General features: G+C 35.5%; 1 protein-coding gene across 1 annotated transcript; it reads left to right on the forward strand.

The window, feature by feature from the left end:
- Positions 1-9,401: 9,401 nt before the first annotated feature.
- ABCB19 (ATP binding cassette subfamily B19) lies at positions 9,402-15,792 on the forward strand. The gene is made up of 10 exons (XM_048096875.2): positions 9,402-9,958; positions 10,054-10,108; positions 10,492-10,667; positions 10,876-11,076; positions 11,342-11,601; positions 11,668-11,984; positions 12,072-12,295; positions 12,374-13,193; positions 13,273-13,514; positions 14,395-15,792. Exons 1-10 carry the CDS (start codon positions 9,713-9,715, stop codon positions 15,601-15,603), a joined length of 3,750 nt encoding a protein of 1,249 aa, XP_047952832.1. The 5' UTR covers positions 9,402-9,712; the 3' UTR covers positions 15,604-15,792.
- Positions 15,793-17,860: the final 2,068 nt, after the last annotated feature.

A 17,860-nucleotide genomic window follows, 5' to 3' on the forward strand; every position in this document is an offset into this window, starting at 1 on the left:
TGAATCCCGGGAGTTTTTTTATTAAAAAAAAACATGTAGCTCATCGTTTTTGTTAATTTCGTACATAAACTAGGTGTCATTTGCCTTCAAGTATTACTCCATTTATTTATAATACTCCATTTAATTTCAAAAGTATGAAACTTCCAAGGAGAAGATGTGCATAGCAAATGGAAGCTAGAAATATGCCAATGATGGATCATGAGCAATTGTCAAAAGAAGACTGTCACGCCAAGCAATCATTTCATGCTAACTTTGAGAATTCTAGGGTTTGTGAATTTCTGTGTCGAGAGTTCTACCAATTCTCTAGGCTAGCTCATGATGGTGAAATTTCGAAACTCTAATAAAATTGATCTTCTTTAGCATACATATTATTTGATGTGATACATAAGATAATTGTCTGTCATTAATTAATAATTAATCTAGTTTTTCCCATTCGAATTGGGCCCATAACACATGGCCAGGTTAGTTATAAAAATGTGACTCAAATAATTTATTTAGTTACACACTTACACTTCATATGGTGGACCATTTCTATTTCATATATATATATCAGTCTTTGAATTATTTTCACACTTTGCATCTCTGGATTTCAGCTTTACCTTTTCAATCTCAGCGATTATTTGTACTTGTTTATGGGCTTCTTTACCACCTTTACTAGCTATCTCTTGCCTTTTCTAGACTCATTGATTTCAATTTTGAATATAAGCATACATGATTTGTGTTTACTGAAAATGTTGTGCATTTGGAGTAAGGTTATGGATTTTAAAAATTAAAACCCTTTTTAATAATCAAACTAATCAACAATTCAAGATGTATTATCATGAAAATGTTTAATCTTAAGTGACAGGAAGATTTTTGGAAGTAACATAGTTATAGAATCTTGAATGAAGCTTCATAGCACTAAGCACATGGCTAGAAGATAGTAACCCTACACAAGCTGCTAATGGGAAAATATAAAATATGATTAATTTATTTAACCATGGCTTATCTGTTGTCCCCAAAAGCTGCTACACCACAACCAATAAAGCCAACTTACTTTCACTCCAAAACCCTAATTCTTAAACTCAAATTAATACATTTTAATGCAATAAAACTTTAATGAGAGACCACGGGCACCCAGTAACAAAAGATTCAAACTTTTGTCAAAGAATTAGCAGACCATTAGGGTCTGTTTTGTGACTTAATCTAACTTAAACATGTACTTTGTAATGTTAAATTATGATTAGTGGAGGAGCGGCCGCCCTCATTTTCTGAGTCTTTTCACACTGATTAATCCTTAATATATTTCAAATCACATCTTTAATAGATGCTAGACAATCGCACATACCTATGTCGAGGATTTTGTGTGATAGATGAAAGATGTTAGTTTAGTTTTTTTTTTCTTTCTTCTAAAACACGATCAATAATGTTTCCTGTTAACCACATGATGACTCAAACTCTCTGATTTATTAGATGAAGGAGAATCGTCTTACCAACTATGATACTCTAGTTCAAGACATGTAATCCAAATATAATTGTAAGATTTTATTTCAAATGTTGTGACATGTGTAATGACGTTCGAGTTTGCATCTAATGGGAGATCAAGTGTCTTGATTAAAACATGGCCTATTGTTTGTTGCAATAACATGGTTATTAAGGAAATGGAGTAATTTTCTATCCGGGGTTCAGAATTATGACTTGGACCTTGGCTTGACTGTCCATGACTCGAAATCCAACAAATTGGCTTGATTGGCATCTCTAAATATACGATTGTTCGTATATTTCTCTCTATTAAAAGGGAAATACAGAACTTGGGATTCAAAAACCTTCAATACTCGCTATAATTTATGGAATTTTTAATTGAGTAGGCGAACGAAATTAAACGCTATCATATGCATTAATCATGGAGTGGCTTAGGAATATTTAAGTTAAATTAATAAATACTACTCCTACTACGTACGATATCATAATTCTAAAGAAAGATGCTACTCTATACATAGCGTCTAGCTACGAATAAAATAGCTATATGGACCATTCTACATATATGATCTTCATAATATGTTTTTTCCTTTTCTCCTCCCACGTTTCTATGGCATTTTTACACCCATGCATGAGATCTATACATTATACTTTTCGTCTCAAGAATCCAATTATTGATAGCTTTTATAATGTGGTCAGGCAATTTTATTTTTTTCCAAAAAAAAGTATAGACAAAATCTGTCCAAATTTCATCATTTAATGAGTTTTTCTATTGTCCACTTTTAGAATTTAAATATAACTAATTAAGCTTAATATAAGTTTTATCTTAAATTATTAAGCTAAGTTATGAATTTCAACATATCTAGTATATCGCATATGTTATAATTATATTATAAATTTTATATACATTCACAATTATATTTATATATACTACTACTAGTATACTCCGTTTATTTTTGTATGTTGACTTGTGATTCGTGACTAAAACAATTTCGGAAGTGTATGTGAGTATTTAGTATGAGTGAGTGATTTAATAATAGTACCATAATATTTTATGAAGAAAAACCAAGATCTTTCCCTTCTAGCTAGAACGGGGTTGGTTTAATTGGGAAAATTTAATTCATTTTCTTATTTTTTTTTTCGATAAAGGCTATTTTCCAATAATGGACCCTAATGAACCCAATAAAGAATAGTTTTGATATTTAACGAAATAGAAAAAAAGTTGAGATTTTATGTAAAATAATGTACAGTATAAAATGTTGCAATGAACATACATAAAATGACAACAATTTTTTGTCATGAACCTCTTTATTAGCATGAGCCCGTGCTTGCCGCCTTAATGTATCGACCTTAGGGGTGGGGGGGGGGGGGGAAAGAATCTCACAAATTAGGATTTAATTAGATATACAATATTATTTATTTAGGTTTTGACTATATTATATACTCCGTGATTTATGAGGCTTACGTAAAATTATAAATCACCACACACAAAAAATAATAATAGTATAGTAATTAAGTGGAAATGTGGAATAATGAAATAAAACTTAAAACATACTATGCCACAAATCAATTATCCAAAATTAGTGTGGTTGCATAAAATCAGGATTGAGAATCCTTGACACCCTCTCATAATTGGAGGAATATCATATTTTGCAATATCGCAAACCTATGATCGATGTGACCTTTGAGCACATGCATTGCCCCCTCTCTATATAACCAATTATAATATATGCTTAAATACATTTAGAAACTGTAACTAAATAGACTAACAAACTACTAATCTATGTCAAATAAAATCCTACTATAGTACTACCTATACCCTAATATGGAATTAACCAACGACATATATTAGTCTACGAAAATTATTTAAAATGGACTCATACTAAATGATCAATTACTATGGTACAAATTAAAGGGTAGAAACTCCACTTAGTTATTTCGTTTCGTATTTCCCAGATTAAGCTTTGTTCCAAATCAGTGTTCACTCAACTCAATATATGTGTACCAAATGAAGCTTAGTTGATACTGATATTTCTATCATTTATAATCAGTAGTCTCTATGTCAATAAAACTTTTAATATCTACCAAAATTATTGATTGTAGATGGAGGAAACATGTAAAAAAGAAAAACGGTATGGTAGAATACAAGAATTAGAGTACGTGAGTGGGACAGTGTTTGGATTGATTTTGGCGTTCTCCTAAGAAACAAGGGGAGTTAATTAAAACTTTTATATGGGGATTCACGGTGTTTATGTTGATGCTTCAAATAAGACTTTAGCGTTTTATCATATTCGACCGTAAAAGTTGTGGTGTATAGAGCATGTGTTAGAATATAATTATTAGGAAAATGGGGGGCCTCAAACGAAATATCACAACCAAGGAAAGCGATATATGTCTAACTTCAAAATTGTTGAGTCTATTCCCATGTGTGATGGTACTGCAGGACAATTTTGGAGTTTTATTAATGTCATTGTTCCACAACTAGTGCTTAATTGTACTATTATAGTGCATATACATGCAATTTATATTTGCAATATTAGTATATTCAATTTGGAAGAATATGAAAATTGTAAAATGTGATCTTATCATATTTTTGAAACCGACTATTGTCAGGGTGTCTCCGGTGGCGCCCCTCCCACTAGGACCTCCACTAGCCCTTCCCACAAAAACTGTCTGTCACGTCAGCACTAGCCCTTCCCATTTCACTAGGACTTCCCACTAGAACTTCCCGCAATAAAATTAATAAATTCACAATTAAAATTAAAATTTACGGAATTAAAATTTCGACACGAGCCGTATTTATAGAGTTTTTTTTTAAAAAAAATAAATTAATTAATTAATTTTTGGTGGGACGTCCGAGTGGGACGTCCTACCCACGCCACAGTGGCGGACGTCAGGTAGGACGTCGGGCTGAGGGGCGAGGCCATCCGACGGGCACTCGGGACGGGCGTGGACGCCCTTCCCGCTCCCTACGGCGGACGTCCGGTCGGACGTCGCCAACGGGCGACCGGGAGGGGCGCCGGTGGAGATACCCTTAGAGGAATATAAAAAGTAAATGAATATGTCATTGTAGACTATGAAAGGATGAGGGACGACATCGATCAATCTAAATCAATGATATGATCATTGTGTTATTGGAATTAATGTCTAGCAAAATCCAATCGGTAAAATAAGTTAACACCAAAAAATCCATAAAGTAGACACCCGAACTTACCAATTGGGACTTGGGAGTAAATTAAACATTGGGTTAATTGTAATTAAAATGGAAGTAATTTATAATTATAATCAGATTATGTAGTTATTATGTAACATAAAAACAATAGTAAAATTTCAATATTTTACAGTTTATTAAGCTCCCACAAAGTGTGTGCTAACTTTTGTTTGAATACCCCACCTTAAATATATCCTCAATTCCTCATGATACCCCTAAAAAATGCATACGGCTCACTATCTTAATTTATAATTTGTCCTTGATAGACTATCTTCTTCACTAAACAAATATCCACATAATATTTTAATAAAATTAATACCATCTTCATTATTGTACCCTATTATTGGACAAAAGAAAGTAGTAATATTTTATACATATCCGATGTGATGATAAAATGGTTGTGTCGCCTGAGGAATACTCGTGAAGAAAAAAAAACATTCCTAAATATTAATGTAACGATTTTTGACATGATACACATATGAACTAGGGTATGGCTATCATATATAGTCTTTTTTCGACCAAAATGCACTATTGGAAGATTTGTCCTTTTATTCATTGAAAAATTTCTCTTAAGGGCATATTTGTCATTTGACTGGATGCTTCAAGCACAAAGTTTGGCCATCTTAAGGGCATATTTGTCTTTATACGCTTTTGCTTAAAAGAACAAAGCATGATTTACACAAATTAATTATGTCCTAATACAGTAATACTAATTGAACTGTTTATGTTTTTTTTCCTGTATTTTTATTGGATGGTTTACTCCAATATATTGTATTTTAATAGGTGCAAAGTAAATTAATGGGAGGTAAAAACTAAAAAGGCACGTTTTGCTCCTATATATATACATTTGTCGTCTGTGTAGTACATTCTTTTGTTAGTATTATTTGAGAAAAAAAATCCCACTTTTTGCTATTTATTTTGGAACTCCTTCGATGTACTTTTAGTAAATTATTTTTCACCCACTATACTATAGTTGTTTTGGGTTTTTGCCCTTAGTGTTCATGGGTAAAGTAAATCAAAGGTACATAAGACAAAATTTAAATTTCTCAGTACAAAGGCAAAAAAAATGAAACTAAAAGTACAAGTAACAAAAATACGAAATAAAATATTTTTTCAATGAATCAATTTTTGATAAAAAAAAAACTTTTGATCATACTCTCACTTACCCTGATCTAATAGAGCAGGGAGGAGGTCAAGCATGGTAAATCAAGAGTCTATTTATCATAAAAACTTTGTCATACCCGAAAATGTATTGCAAACTTGTACATGGATGGGAAAATTATTAATTATATATATATATATATATATATATATAAATAAGGCCATGTTTGGTTGGCAGGAAAATGATTCCTGGGAAAATGAATCCCGAGAATATGATTCCTAGTAACTTTACTTTACTGTGTTTGGACAATATCAAGATTTTAAATTTATATTTAATTTAAACACCATACTAAAAATATACTTATTATTATTTATATTTGTTACAAAAGAATAATATTATAAAAATTTTAATAAATTTTTAATTATAAATAATACTCCTAATATTTATATTATTATATTTATTATTACGATGGATAGTTTAAATATGGATTATCCATCGTAATATATAGTAATATAATTATAATTATAGTTACATGGAGTACTATACTCATATATTATAATAATAAATATAATATTTACGGATATTATAACTGAATAAATTTTATAAATTAGAATTGCACTATGACTTTGTTGATTAATTATTAATTTATAAAATAAAATAATAATTATTAATTATTTAATTTATATAATATAATTATATTTTAATTACTAATTATTAATAAATTATTAATTACTATTATGAAATATTATAAATTATAGTTATAATTATGATAATTTTAGTTATAGTTATTTATTATAGTGAAATTAAGTATGATTTATAATTTTAAATTATTTTTAAAACATTGTAAATAATAATAATAATAATAACTATACTGTATTGCTTAAATATGTACAAATCCTAAAACTTGGAAAAATAATACCTAAGAAAAGTTATGATTCAGAATCCTAGAAAATTGTACTAATTTTCCTTGTTCTCGGATTCTGATTACTTTACCAGTTTGATTAAAAACTGTTTTACAAACACAATAATTTAAAATTTAAAGAATCAGATTACTTTCCCAGACATAATCCTGACAACTAAATATGGGCTAAATGATTAATCGTAGCTGCTTGTATGCTACACTTGGTTTTATTACAAAAGGTAGACATAATAGACAAGCAAACTGCTCATGTGAAATAATATAATTGTTAGTGTTTGTTTTTTTCTTCATACATTTCGCCAAAATCATAATTATATTCAGACAGGATTATCAATTAGAACGCATGCCACATAACTAGAAAATTAAAACCGACAATCTTATTTTTGAATCCTAATTGTTGTTAATAGTATGTGGGATGTGGCTCAATTAAACACTCATGTTTGTTTAGGGCTAAATGTCCTGAACTTTGTATAGTCAAATCTAATCGAGCCAAATATATTGTTATCTATTCATCTCTACCTATCTACCTATACCTATCTCTAGATCTATGTATTTATAGAGAAGACATTCATCGGTTGGATATCTTAAATTCACATTTTACTCAAATCAGTCTTCCATCATTTATCACATTTACCAGCAACAATAAAAGAGTAACATTTAATAAATGAGTTCTAAAATAAAAATAATGGGACAAATAGAAAGAGACGGTTAGAGTATTTGTTTATTACTACTATTTTCGTTTCACAATGGGAATCACATCTTCACATTAGATGTGGATACAGATTTTAAAACATGTAAATAATATTGGGTTGGAAAAATTAGTAGAATATGTGCCCATTTTTTATATTAGTTTCATAATAAAATGTAAGTGAAGTGAGTTAGTGGAATGTGAGACCTATGAACCCTCTACGGTAAAAGTGAAATAAAGCTCTTATTGTGGGACGAACATAAATGATCAAATATACTCTTATTATGGGACGAAAGAGTATTTAACAAAGAGTTTAAGTGTCATAAGCTCCTACTGTAACCATTTTTGTGTAGGAAATAACTTTAATTTGGTCTAATTATAGTTCATAACCCAACAAACTTGATTCTTTAGCCATAACAAATTTTACTATACAAGCTTAAATGAGCTTTTATTGAACTCAAATCCAAATAAATTATCAACATCTTGTTCCTATCATCACTCCACTTTGATTATTTTGCTCGATTTTTATATGGGAAAACAAAAATATCTCCTTTTAGACGCAATAAATGCACAATCAAATTGAAGTGTGTGTGTGTGTCCATTCCAAACGGGGTTCCACCAATATCTTTAACTATAACGCAGGGAGAATGGTCTGATTTGAGCTCAGAATATATTAAATGCACAAATTATAGCACCGCTCTTTATTTTCATATTATATGCTTGTTAGTAACACTATATTCTAAATTTAATAAAAGTATTCTCTAGTATGAATTTATATTCCATGTGTTTATTAGATATTAGTATTAAATTTACTAGATGTGTTGAAAGTAAAATATTTTAAATTTTGGAACTCGTTAATTGTTATTGTTTCGAGCTTTACTATTATTGTATGAAAACCTTTAGTACTACTACAAACAATCCTACTATGCCCATTTTTGCTAAAATTACACATTATTTACATTGAAACATATTAACAAAATAAGACAAATTAACTTAATAGTGCTTCAATTTTACCCACGGGATTTTAACGAGACCATAGTTAGTGCTTTAATTATTTTACGTATGTATGTAAATATGGAGACAGTATAACAAACTATATTTGCCCTATGGATGTCGACATTTTCATATCAACTCTTTTTAACGAAATTTCATTCCCATATTAGGTACATACACTAAGATTAATTATTAGTAATTAAATGCAGTACTAGCAGAGGAGTATAAATTTTGTTGGTCATACTTTGCTAGTTCAGTAAATGACACTTAAAAATTCAATTCTATTAAAAATTCAATTTATACTACTTCTGTTAATAGTAGTAATCTTCTTTTTTCATAATAGATCATACTCCAAAATTAGTCACGTTTTAATTTTTATAAATAATTTAATAAGATGGATCCTAAATTTTTATATTCTCCAGTTAATATAAGTTGACTTTTTAGCGTAAAACGAAGTTACTGATTAAGAAAGGGGAATGGGATTATAAGAAAAGAGATGATGAAAATGACCAAATGAGCTGAAAATAACAAAATGAAAAGGAAATGATCTTAAAAGTGAAAAAAAGACCTCAACAAAATTGGAATCTTATTTAATACTTAAATCTCTAATGCAATTTAATTTTACAAATGATCGTATTATACCTTCTATATTCACCAAATACTAAATTTGCAGTCCACCCCTATTAAAAGATCATTCGATGTCTCTATTTCCAACTAGACCTAACCAAAATCCAAATCATCATCCCCACTTAATGCTTTCGGTTTTCAAGAATCATTAGCAATATGAAAGAAAATAATTACTCATGCTAAAATCCACTAATAAAAAATTTTCAAGATTTTCCCCATAAAAATAATTCCAAAAAATTAAAAACACCTTGAGCCACTGCAAAAATTGACAGCAAGATAAAAATAGTAAAGAGAGATGGAGTCTCACATATATCAATGTGTTTCCCAGATTCCCTTTAACCTTAGTTAAATCTGATCACCCCCTTCACCTCTATAAGTACACCCACTCTCTCTCTTCCCACACTCACTCTCTCCTTCCTCACACTAGCTGCTTCTCTCTCTCTCTTTCCGGTAAAACCCAACTCCATTTCCCTCTCTCCCTCCACAGCTTGGGCGAATTTACTACAACAATCCAATCCAATCCCATTATTCCATTTTCTTTCAAGATTCGTATATTCCTTTCTTGATATGCTGAAAAGGGAAAGACCCAGCAGAAGCATAGCCATGCACCGCCCTTAATCGAGCTGGGTTCGTCGCCGGCGGCGGAAAGCTAGCATCTTTACTCGCCCCAATTGCTAAAGACTCGATTTTTAACTTCTTCAAGTTTTGAAAAAAATGGCGGAGGGGGGCGACGGGAAGGCAATGCCGGAGTCGGAGAAGAAGAAGGAGCAGAGCCTGCCGTTCTACCAGCTGTTCTCGTTCGCGGACAAGTACGACGTCGTGCTGATGATCGCCGGCAGCCTCGGCGCCGTCGTGCACGGCTCCTCCATGCCCGTTTTCTTCCTCCTCTTCGGCGAGATGGTCAATGGCTTCGGGAAGAATCAGATGGATTTGCACAAGATGACCCATGAAGTTTCAAAGGTTCAAACTTTATAGTATATTAACTTCTTGATTTGATTTTACTACTCATTGATCAGATCTGAAGGCCATGTTTTGTTTTGCTTTGTTTGGTGCAGTATGCTCTGTATTTCGTGTATCTTGGACTCGTGGTCTGCTTCTCCTCCTACGCAGGTTTGAATTTGTGATCCCTCAGATTTCTTTAGCAATTTCTGTTTCTTGATTTTGGCAATTGTTTTTTAAAATATGTTGTTTTTCGTGTGCAAATTAATGTGGGGTGGTGTTTTTAATTCAATTTTTTAATTATTTGGTACTGTGTTAGCCAGTTCAATTCGGATCAGTGGCACGTGGTCCGTGGACCGTCTCTTTGTCTTGATCCTCATCACCTGTCCAAATCTTGAAAATTTCCCCCCTTTTATTTCATCTCACCACATATCTCCATCCATGCTGATACTCGAGAATTTAATGAGTTCCCATTTGTAACCTTTCTGCACTTGGATCATACTCATCAATTTTGGTATCATTCTTGCTCATTCTTACTTGTCTCAAATGTACAGAAATCGCATGTTGGATGTACACCGGTGAGAGGCAAGCTGGCACTTTGAGGAAGAAGTATTTGGAGGCTGTGCTGAGGCAGGATGTCGGATTCTTCGACACCGATGCTAGAACCGGTGATATCGTTTTCAGTGTTTCAACTGATACTCTACTTGTTCAAGATGCCATTAGTGAGAAGGTAGAAATCTTGATATATGCATTATTCCTTTCTTGTTGTGCATTTACTGTGTTTCTAACGGTAAGAATCATCTATCTAGATCGAACTAGCATTTAATGCTGTGAGGTTGAGCTTATGTTAAAAGAAGTAACTTTATTTTATATATCTACTGTAGTAGTTTTGGTGAAAGTTTAGTTGAATGTGTTCTTTGTGTGCTTGGGGGTTATAGGTTGGCAACTTCATTCATTATCTTTCGACGTTCTTGGCCGGGCTGGTGGTTGGTTTTGTATCGGCGTGGAAGCTGGCTCTACTCAGTGTGGCTGTGATTCCCGGCATTGCCTTTGCCGGTGGTTTGTACGCGTACACTCTCACGGGGCTCACCTCCAAGAGTCGGGAATCATATGCAAATGCTAATATAATTGCTGAGCAGGTGAGTTTGGGGCAAAATGATCACATTACTTTCATTTTGCTACTTTTTGTAATGCTTTTGCACTGCACAACCATGTTTCTTCTGTGGAAATGTTAATTAAAGAAGCTTCACCTAGAGCCTTATTGAGCCTATTTTCATGCACTACTACAGTTGGAATGATGTTAAATCATTTGTTACTTTGTTAGTTTTAAGATGCCAATGGTGGTGGCTTGATTGCATCATTGCAGACATTTGACAATTTACTTTACTCTTTGTGTAAATGTAGTCCATTGCACAAGTTAGGACGGTTTACTCCTATGTTGGTGAGACGAAAGCCCTTGGTGCATATTCAGACTTGATCCACAACACGTTAAAACTGGGGTACAAAGCTGGGATGGCTAAAGGGCTTGGATTAGGATGCACCTATGGCATAGCATGCATGTCGTGGGCTCTTGTTTTCTGGTATGCCGGTGTTTTCATCAGAAACGGACAGACGGATGGTGGCAAGGCGTTCACGGCGATCTTTTCTGCCATTGTTGGTGGCATGTAAGATAAATTGCTAAAACTTGCTCAATTTTTTCTTAGGCAAGGGTTCTGATAGTTTGTGTGCAGGAGCTTGGGCCAGTCGTTTTCAAATCTTGGAGCGTTCAGCAAAGGGAAAGCTGCTGGATACAAGTTGATGGAGATAATCAAGCAAAAACCGACCATAGTTGACGACACGTTTAATGGCAACTGCTTGAGTGACATCAGAGGAAACATTGAGTTCAAGAATGTGACATTTAGTTATCCATCTAGACCTGATGTGATCATCTTCAGAGACTTCTCCATTTTCTTTCCTGCTGGAAAGACAGTGGCTGTAGTTGGTGGTAGTGGTTCGGGGAAAAGCACCGTGGTCTCGTTGATAGAGAGATTTTACGATCCTAATCAGGGTAAGTTGATAAGCTCTTTTACAGTTTTAGGGCGAGTATCAAAATACCAGTCGATTGATTTTCCTATAACATTGTGCAAATGGACAGGTGAGATTTTGCTGGACAATGTTGACATCAAGACACTGCAGCTTAGATGGCTGCGCAATCAAATTGGTTTGGTGAACCAAGAACCGGCTCTCTTTGCAACCACGATACTCGAAAACATTATCTATGGGAAGCCCGACGCGACCATGGCAGAAGTTGAGGCTGCTGCATCCGCTGCTAATGCCCACAGCTTCATCACCTTGCTTCCCAACGGATACAACACTCAGGTTTGTTTCGTTTTTGATGTAGTCATGCAACAGATAAGCTGAGTTTGGTTTAAGTTTACATGCTCAATCTGATTTCAGGTTGGGGAGCGTGGCGTGCAGCTCTCCGGGGGACAGAAGCAGAGAATAGCGATTGCAAGGGCAATGCTGAAGGACCCAAAGATACTTCTTCTTGATGAAGCCACTAGCGCACTGGATGCAAGCTCCGAGAGCATCGTTCAGGAGGCTCTGGATCGTCTGATGATCGGGAGGACTACCGTTGTTGTGGCGCACCGTCTATCAACAATAAGAAACGTCGATTCCATCGCAGTTATTCAGCAAGGGCAGGTTGTTGAAACCGGAACACATGAAGAGCTGATCTCCAAAGCTGGTGCCTATGCATCATTGATCAGATTCCAAGAAATGGTGGGTAACAGAGATTTATCGAACCCTTCAACCCGTCGCACACGCTCAACGCGCCTGAGTCACTCGTTGTCGACAAAGTCTCTTAGCCTCCGGTCAGGTAGCCTAAGAAACTTGAGCTATTCCTACAGCACGGGCGCTGATGGTCGTATCGAGATGGTGTCAAATGCCGAAACCGAAAGGAAGAACCCCGCACCGGCCGGTTACTTCTGCAGGCTGCTCACGCTCAATGCTCCCGAATGGCCATATTCGATCATGGGAGCCGTAGGATCGGTCCTTTCCGGATTCATCGGCCCAACTTTTGCTATCGTGATGAGTAACATGATCGAGGTTTTCTACTATCGCAACCCCACTGCCATGGAACGGAAGACGAAGGAGTACGTCTTCATATACATCGGAGCCGGTCTCTACGCTGTCGTCGCGTATCTCATTCAGCACTACTTCTTCAGCATCATGGGAGAGAACCTCACCACAAGAGTAAGAAGGATGATGCTTGCAGGTATATTATGTTACATTTGTTCATTTTGTACATATTAGAAAATTAGCCTCTTGACATTAGTTTTTTAAATCATTCTCAGCGATTTTGAGGAACGAAGTGGCATGGTTCGACGAGGAGGAGAACAACTCGAGCCTCCTCGCAGCCCGATTAGCCACCGATGCAGCGGACGTGAAATCTGCCATCGCAGAGAGGATATCGGTGGTGCTTCAGAACATGACGTCGCTTCTGACTTCATTCATCGTCGCCTTCATTGTCGAATGGAGAGTCTCACTACTGATCTTGGGCACCTTCCCTCTCCTAGTCCTAGCAAACTTTGCTCAGGTATTAACTTTCATAAAAACTGCTTCTTTGTTGGTATTTGAAAGTTAATAAGGCCCATAACAATTAACTTTGCTCAGGTATTAACTTTCCCATAAAATTTGCTTCTTTTCCCATAAAAATTGCTTCTTTGATGGTATTTGAAAGTTAATAAGACCCTAGAGAGAGGACAGAATGGTAATTACAAATTGTCATAAAAATTGAATCTTGGAATCCTAATTCCAACACAAGAAGACAAGGAAGTGAATACAAACGTGGGAATGGTGCTTCACACGTGCTTCCTTCCTTCCTTCAAACCTGCTCCATGACTCCTTGAAACTCGCACAGTTTGAACTTTGAACTATACACATAACAAACAAAAAACACACATATAACAGAGAGAGGATTGCATTATTGCATCAGCCCCAAAGAGACTGAGAAGTGTGCAGGTTTCTTATCCGAGTCATATGTGGACTGTGGTGGTAGCAGACATTGTTGAATATTGGTTTCTCAGTCAATTCTTTTAACTATTAACCTTTTACTGTAGCAAAACTGAAGCTTTTTAACCTTGTTTCTGCCATTATAGAGAGCAGTGAGCGTCAGTTTTTATGTCTCTGGGCCCCAATCTTGTTGCTGTAATGCCAGTCTTTGATTTGAATATGGCCTCTTCTTCCACTCCCATTAACTATTTCTTGCCAGACCAGAGATTCTTATCTCGTGATAGCACATCTTTTTCACTTTCCAATTAAATACTATATCTATTTTATGTTTCAATTTACTTTCTTTTTCCTTTTTTTTTTCAATGCCTGTTGTTGTTTGATGTTTTCATGTGTTGTGAGATAATGGATGTGAATTTCGATATGTGATGGTGTATCTGATGATTTGTTGGTCTTGAATGTGGCAGCAACTCTCTCTCAAAGGGTTTGCCGGGGACACTGCGAAGGCACATGCGAAAACGAGCATGATCGCAGGGGAAGGAGTGAGCAACATTAGAACCGTGGCGGCGTTCAATGCGCAAGAAAAGATCCTCTCTCTGTTCTGCCACGAGCTTCGTCTCCCTCAGCGTCGGAGCCTCGCGCGTAGCATGTCTTCGGGTTTCCTGTTCGGTCTCTCTCAGCTGGCTCTTTACGGATCCGAAGCTTTGATTCTTTGGTACGGTGCACACCTAGTTAGCAAGGGCGTATCAACCTTTTCGAAGGTCATCAAGGTGTTTGTGGTCTTGGTCATCACAGCTAATTCGGTTGCGGAGACGGTCAGCCTCGCACCCGAAATCATCAGGGGTGGAGAAGCCGTCGGTTCGGTCTTCTCGATTTTAGACCGGTCCACGAGGATTGATCCAGATGATCCAGAGGCGGAGACTGTTGATTCAGTTCGCGGTGACATTGAGCTCCGTCATGTCGACTTTGCTTACCCTTCTCGTCCCGACGTGATGGTGTTCAAGGACTTGAGCCTTAGGATTCGGGCAGGGCAGAGCCAGGCGCTCGTGGGAGCGAGCGGGTCGGGGAAGAGCTCGGTGATAGCATTGATCGAGAGGTTTTACGATCCCCTCTCCGGTAAAGTCATGATCGATGGGAGAGATATTCGGAGATTGAACCTGAAGTCTCTCCGGCTCAAGATCGGCCTCGTGCAGCAAGAGCCGGCCCTCTTCGCCGCCAGCATTCTCGACAACATCGCCTACGGGAAAGACGGAGCGACCGAGGCCGAGGTGATCGAGGCGGCGCGCGCCGCAAACGTGCACACGTTCGTCAGCGGGCTGCCCGAGGGCTACAAGACCCCGGTCGGGGAGCGAGGCGTCCAGCTCTCAGGCGGGCAGAAGCAGCGGATCGCAATAGCGCGGGCCGTGCTCAAGGACCCCTCGATCCTACTTCTCGACGAGGCTACGAGCGCCCTCGACGCCGAGTCGGAGTGCGTCCTGCAGGAGGCGCTCGAGAGGCTGATGAGAGGGCGGACCACCGTGCTAGTCGCGCACCGGCTCTCCACCATACGAGGGGTGGACAACATCGGCGTGGTGCAAGATGGACGAATTGTCGAGCAGGGCAGCCACGGCGAGCTCGTGAGCCGGCCGGAGGGGGCTTACTCGAGGCTACTCCAACTGCAACATCATCGCATATGAAGATGAATTCAACCTAGCAACGGCTTTATTAATTAACCCTTGTTTTTTTTTTCACTTTCCTTTTTTTTCAAAATTTATTTTGTTATGGTGATTAGATGTAGATATTGTGATGATGTGAGGACTGTATTTTCAAGAATGACCACTCCATTCTCAAGTGTGCTAAAATCAATATAACCACGTTCGAACGAACTTCAGTGTAAGGAAACTTGTCTCGTATCGATTGTGTGAGCGAAAAAAAGTTGGGAGATGGCGACGTAAACTACGGGAAGGGCACACAAGCACGATCACGTGCTCGACGTTTGATGGAACGAATGATCAAAACTAGTAAGAAAAAGGAGTTGTCTAAATTTTATGAGAAAAAGGCAAGAGACAATGTTGACAGATCCTAGCATGTTACTAAGGATTCATAAAAGAAAGGTGAGAATGATGCATGTGAATGCGCAAATGAACTAACTCTAAAAAGGAAAACAAAAGGAAAGGACATTATTATTGAATCATACTCCTATATGGATTAAACTACGATATAGGGTTTTAATTCATTACAATTAGACTTTAATTAATGTGTGCAGATAATAGTTTATGTTCATTTAATATGTTAAGGTGGTGTTCGGTTTCCAAAATAAAATAATACCAAGATACAATCTAAGATTGAGTTGTGAGATTATTTTAGTTATAAGGGATTAGCTATTACTAATTATCCCATGATTATCCATTTAGGATTGAGCTGTGGGATTGAATCTTATGAACTAAATACACTATAAATTTAATCCCGGATACAATTTTGCAAACCGAAAGAGTTCAGAACGTTCAAACCATGAGAAAAAAAATTAGAATCATTCTTTTGTTTGATAAAATAATATGTATGTTCATTAAGAGATTTATTAGCTTTCTCTGATTGAATTGTGTAATTTATATTGTTTACGCATCAAATTGACATACACATGGATGTTAAAAATAGCGTATTAACCGATAGGATTCAATCGGATCAAAAGTTGGAACGAAATAATGCAACAAATTAGTTTTTTCACTGTTATATTTATTTGATTTTGAATTTAGATCATATTCACATAGATTATTTTGTTGAATTTTGTTAGATGATGACATGAAATCAAAACATTATAAAGTCTTAAAACATACCACTAGTATTTTAGTTATTTTTCTAGAGACTACTTGTTATAGCAAAATAATGGATGTATGGCCAGGTCCACCTCTAGTAAAGTTGTGCCCTACCAGCTTTTTCCACATGAAAGTAATTTGCTTTTTCTTAACTCAGGCTTTTAACAATACTAGATAGCAATATACTACGCATATAGGTTGCTAACACTTTGCATGTGTCAATTCAAAATGAATCTAATATGATATACTATATACTTTAGTCATAAAAATTGGTAGACTTTTGTTTTAAATTGACTTATTCGTTATTATTTCTATCCATAAAAAATAGTCATATTCTTCTATTTAATACTGTCCATCAAAATTAGTAAGTTTCTCTTTTCAATAAAGTGAATTTTATTTTCTAATGATACTTCAATCATTTTCTTTCTCTTAGTCTTATACATTGAGTGCAACAATTTTCATCTACTCTGTAATTAGGGACAATTCACATGGGTTAAAATAAATATGAGAATGTTGGGAAAATTGATTGGGCCAATTCTATTGGCGTTGGTCTCTGGTAGTACTTCCTCCGTCCCCTGTTAGGAGTCACTCTTTGATCGGACACGAGGTTTTAAGAAATGTAAAAAAAATAATGATTGAAAAAGTTAGTGGAATGTGAGACCTATTTTTTTATATTAGTTTTATAATAAAATATGAGTGAATTGAGTTAGTGGAATGTGTGACCTACTTACTATTTATTAGTAAAAATGAAGTGTAACTCTTAATTGGAGACAGACTAAAATGGAAAAGTGTGACTTTTAATGAGAGATGAAGGGAGTAGTATACAATAAATACTCAAAAGACTAAATAAAAATAACAGAAAGATGCAACAAAAAGGATCATAATTAATTGCATGTTTTTCCCTTATCTTGTTCTTCACTATGCAACCATATAATTTCGTGGATTAAATTAATGAGATGTCAGGAACAAAATTTTCAATGTATTTTTATTATCAATGTATTTTTATTATCAATTTACAAATGTGACCTTCTTAAATTCCGAAGTGGCAAATAAATCGACAATTAAAATGACATTGTTTAAAGGAAACAATCAATAAATAACTAAACTTTCGTCCAATTTCAGTTTTGTAAAAAACTCCTAT

This window comes from Salvia hispanica, chromosome 6 (genome assembly GCF_029641045.1).
Source record: "Salvia hispanica isolate PSC_SH4W2 chromosome 6, Shi_PSC_v1, whole genome shotgun sequence".
Classification (NCBI taxonomy): domain Eukaryota; kingdom Viridiplantae; phylum Streptophyta; class Magnoliopsida; order Lamiales; family Lamiaceae; genus Salvia; species Salvia hispanica.

What these genes read in the sequence shown, in the direction of transcription:
- ABCB19 (XM_048096875.2), top strand. Translation starts at nt 9,713, where the DNA reads ATGGCGGAGGGGGGCGACGGGAAGGCAATGCCGGAGTCGGAGAAGAAG. An exon ending in TGACCCATGAAGTTTCAAAG is followed by an intron (nt 9,959 to 10,053) that starts GTTCAAACTTTA and finishes TGTTTGGTGCAG; the next exon opens with TATGCTCTGTATTTCGTGTA. An exon ending in CCAACGGATACAACACTCAG is followed by an intron (nt 12,296 to 12,373) that starts GTTTGTTTCGTT and finishes ATCTGATTTCAG; the next exon opens with GTTGGGGAGCGTGGCGTGCA.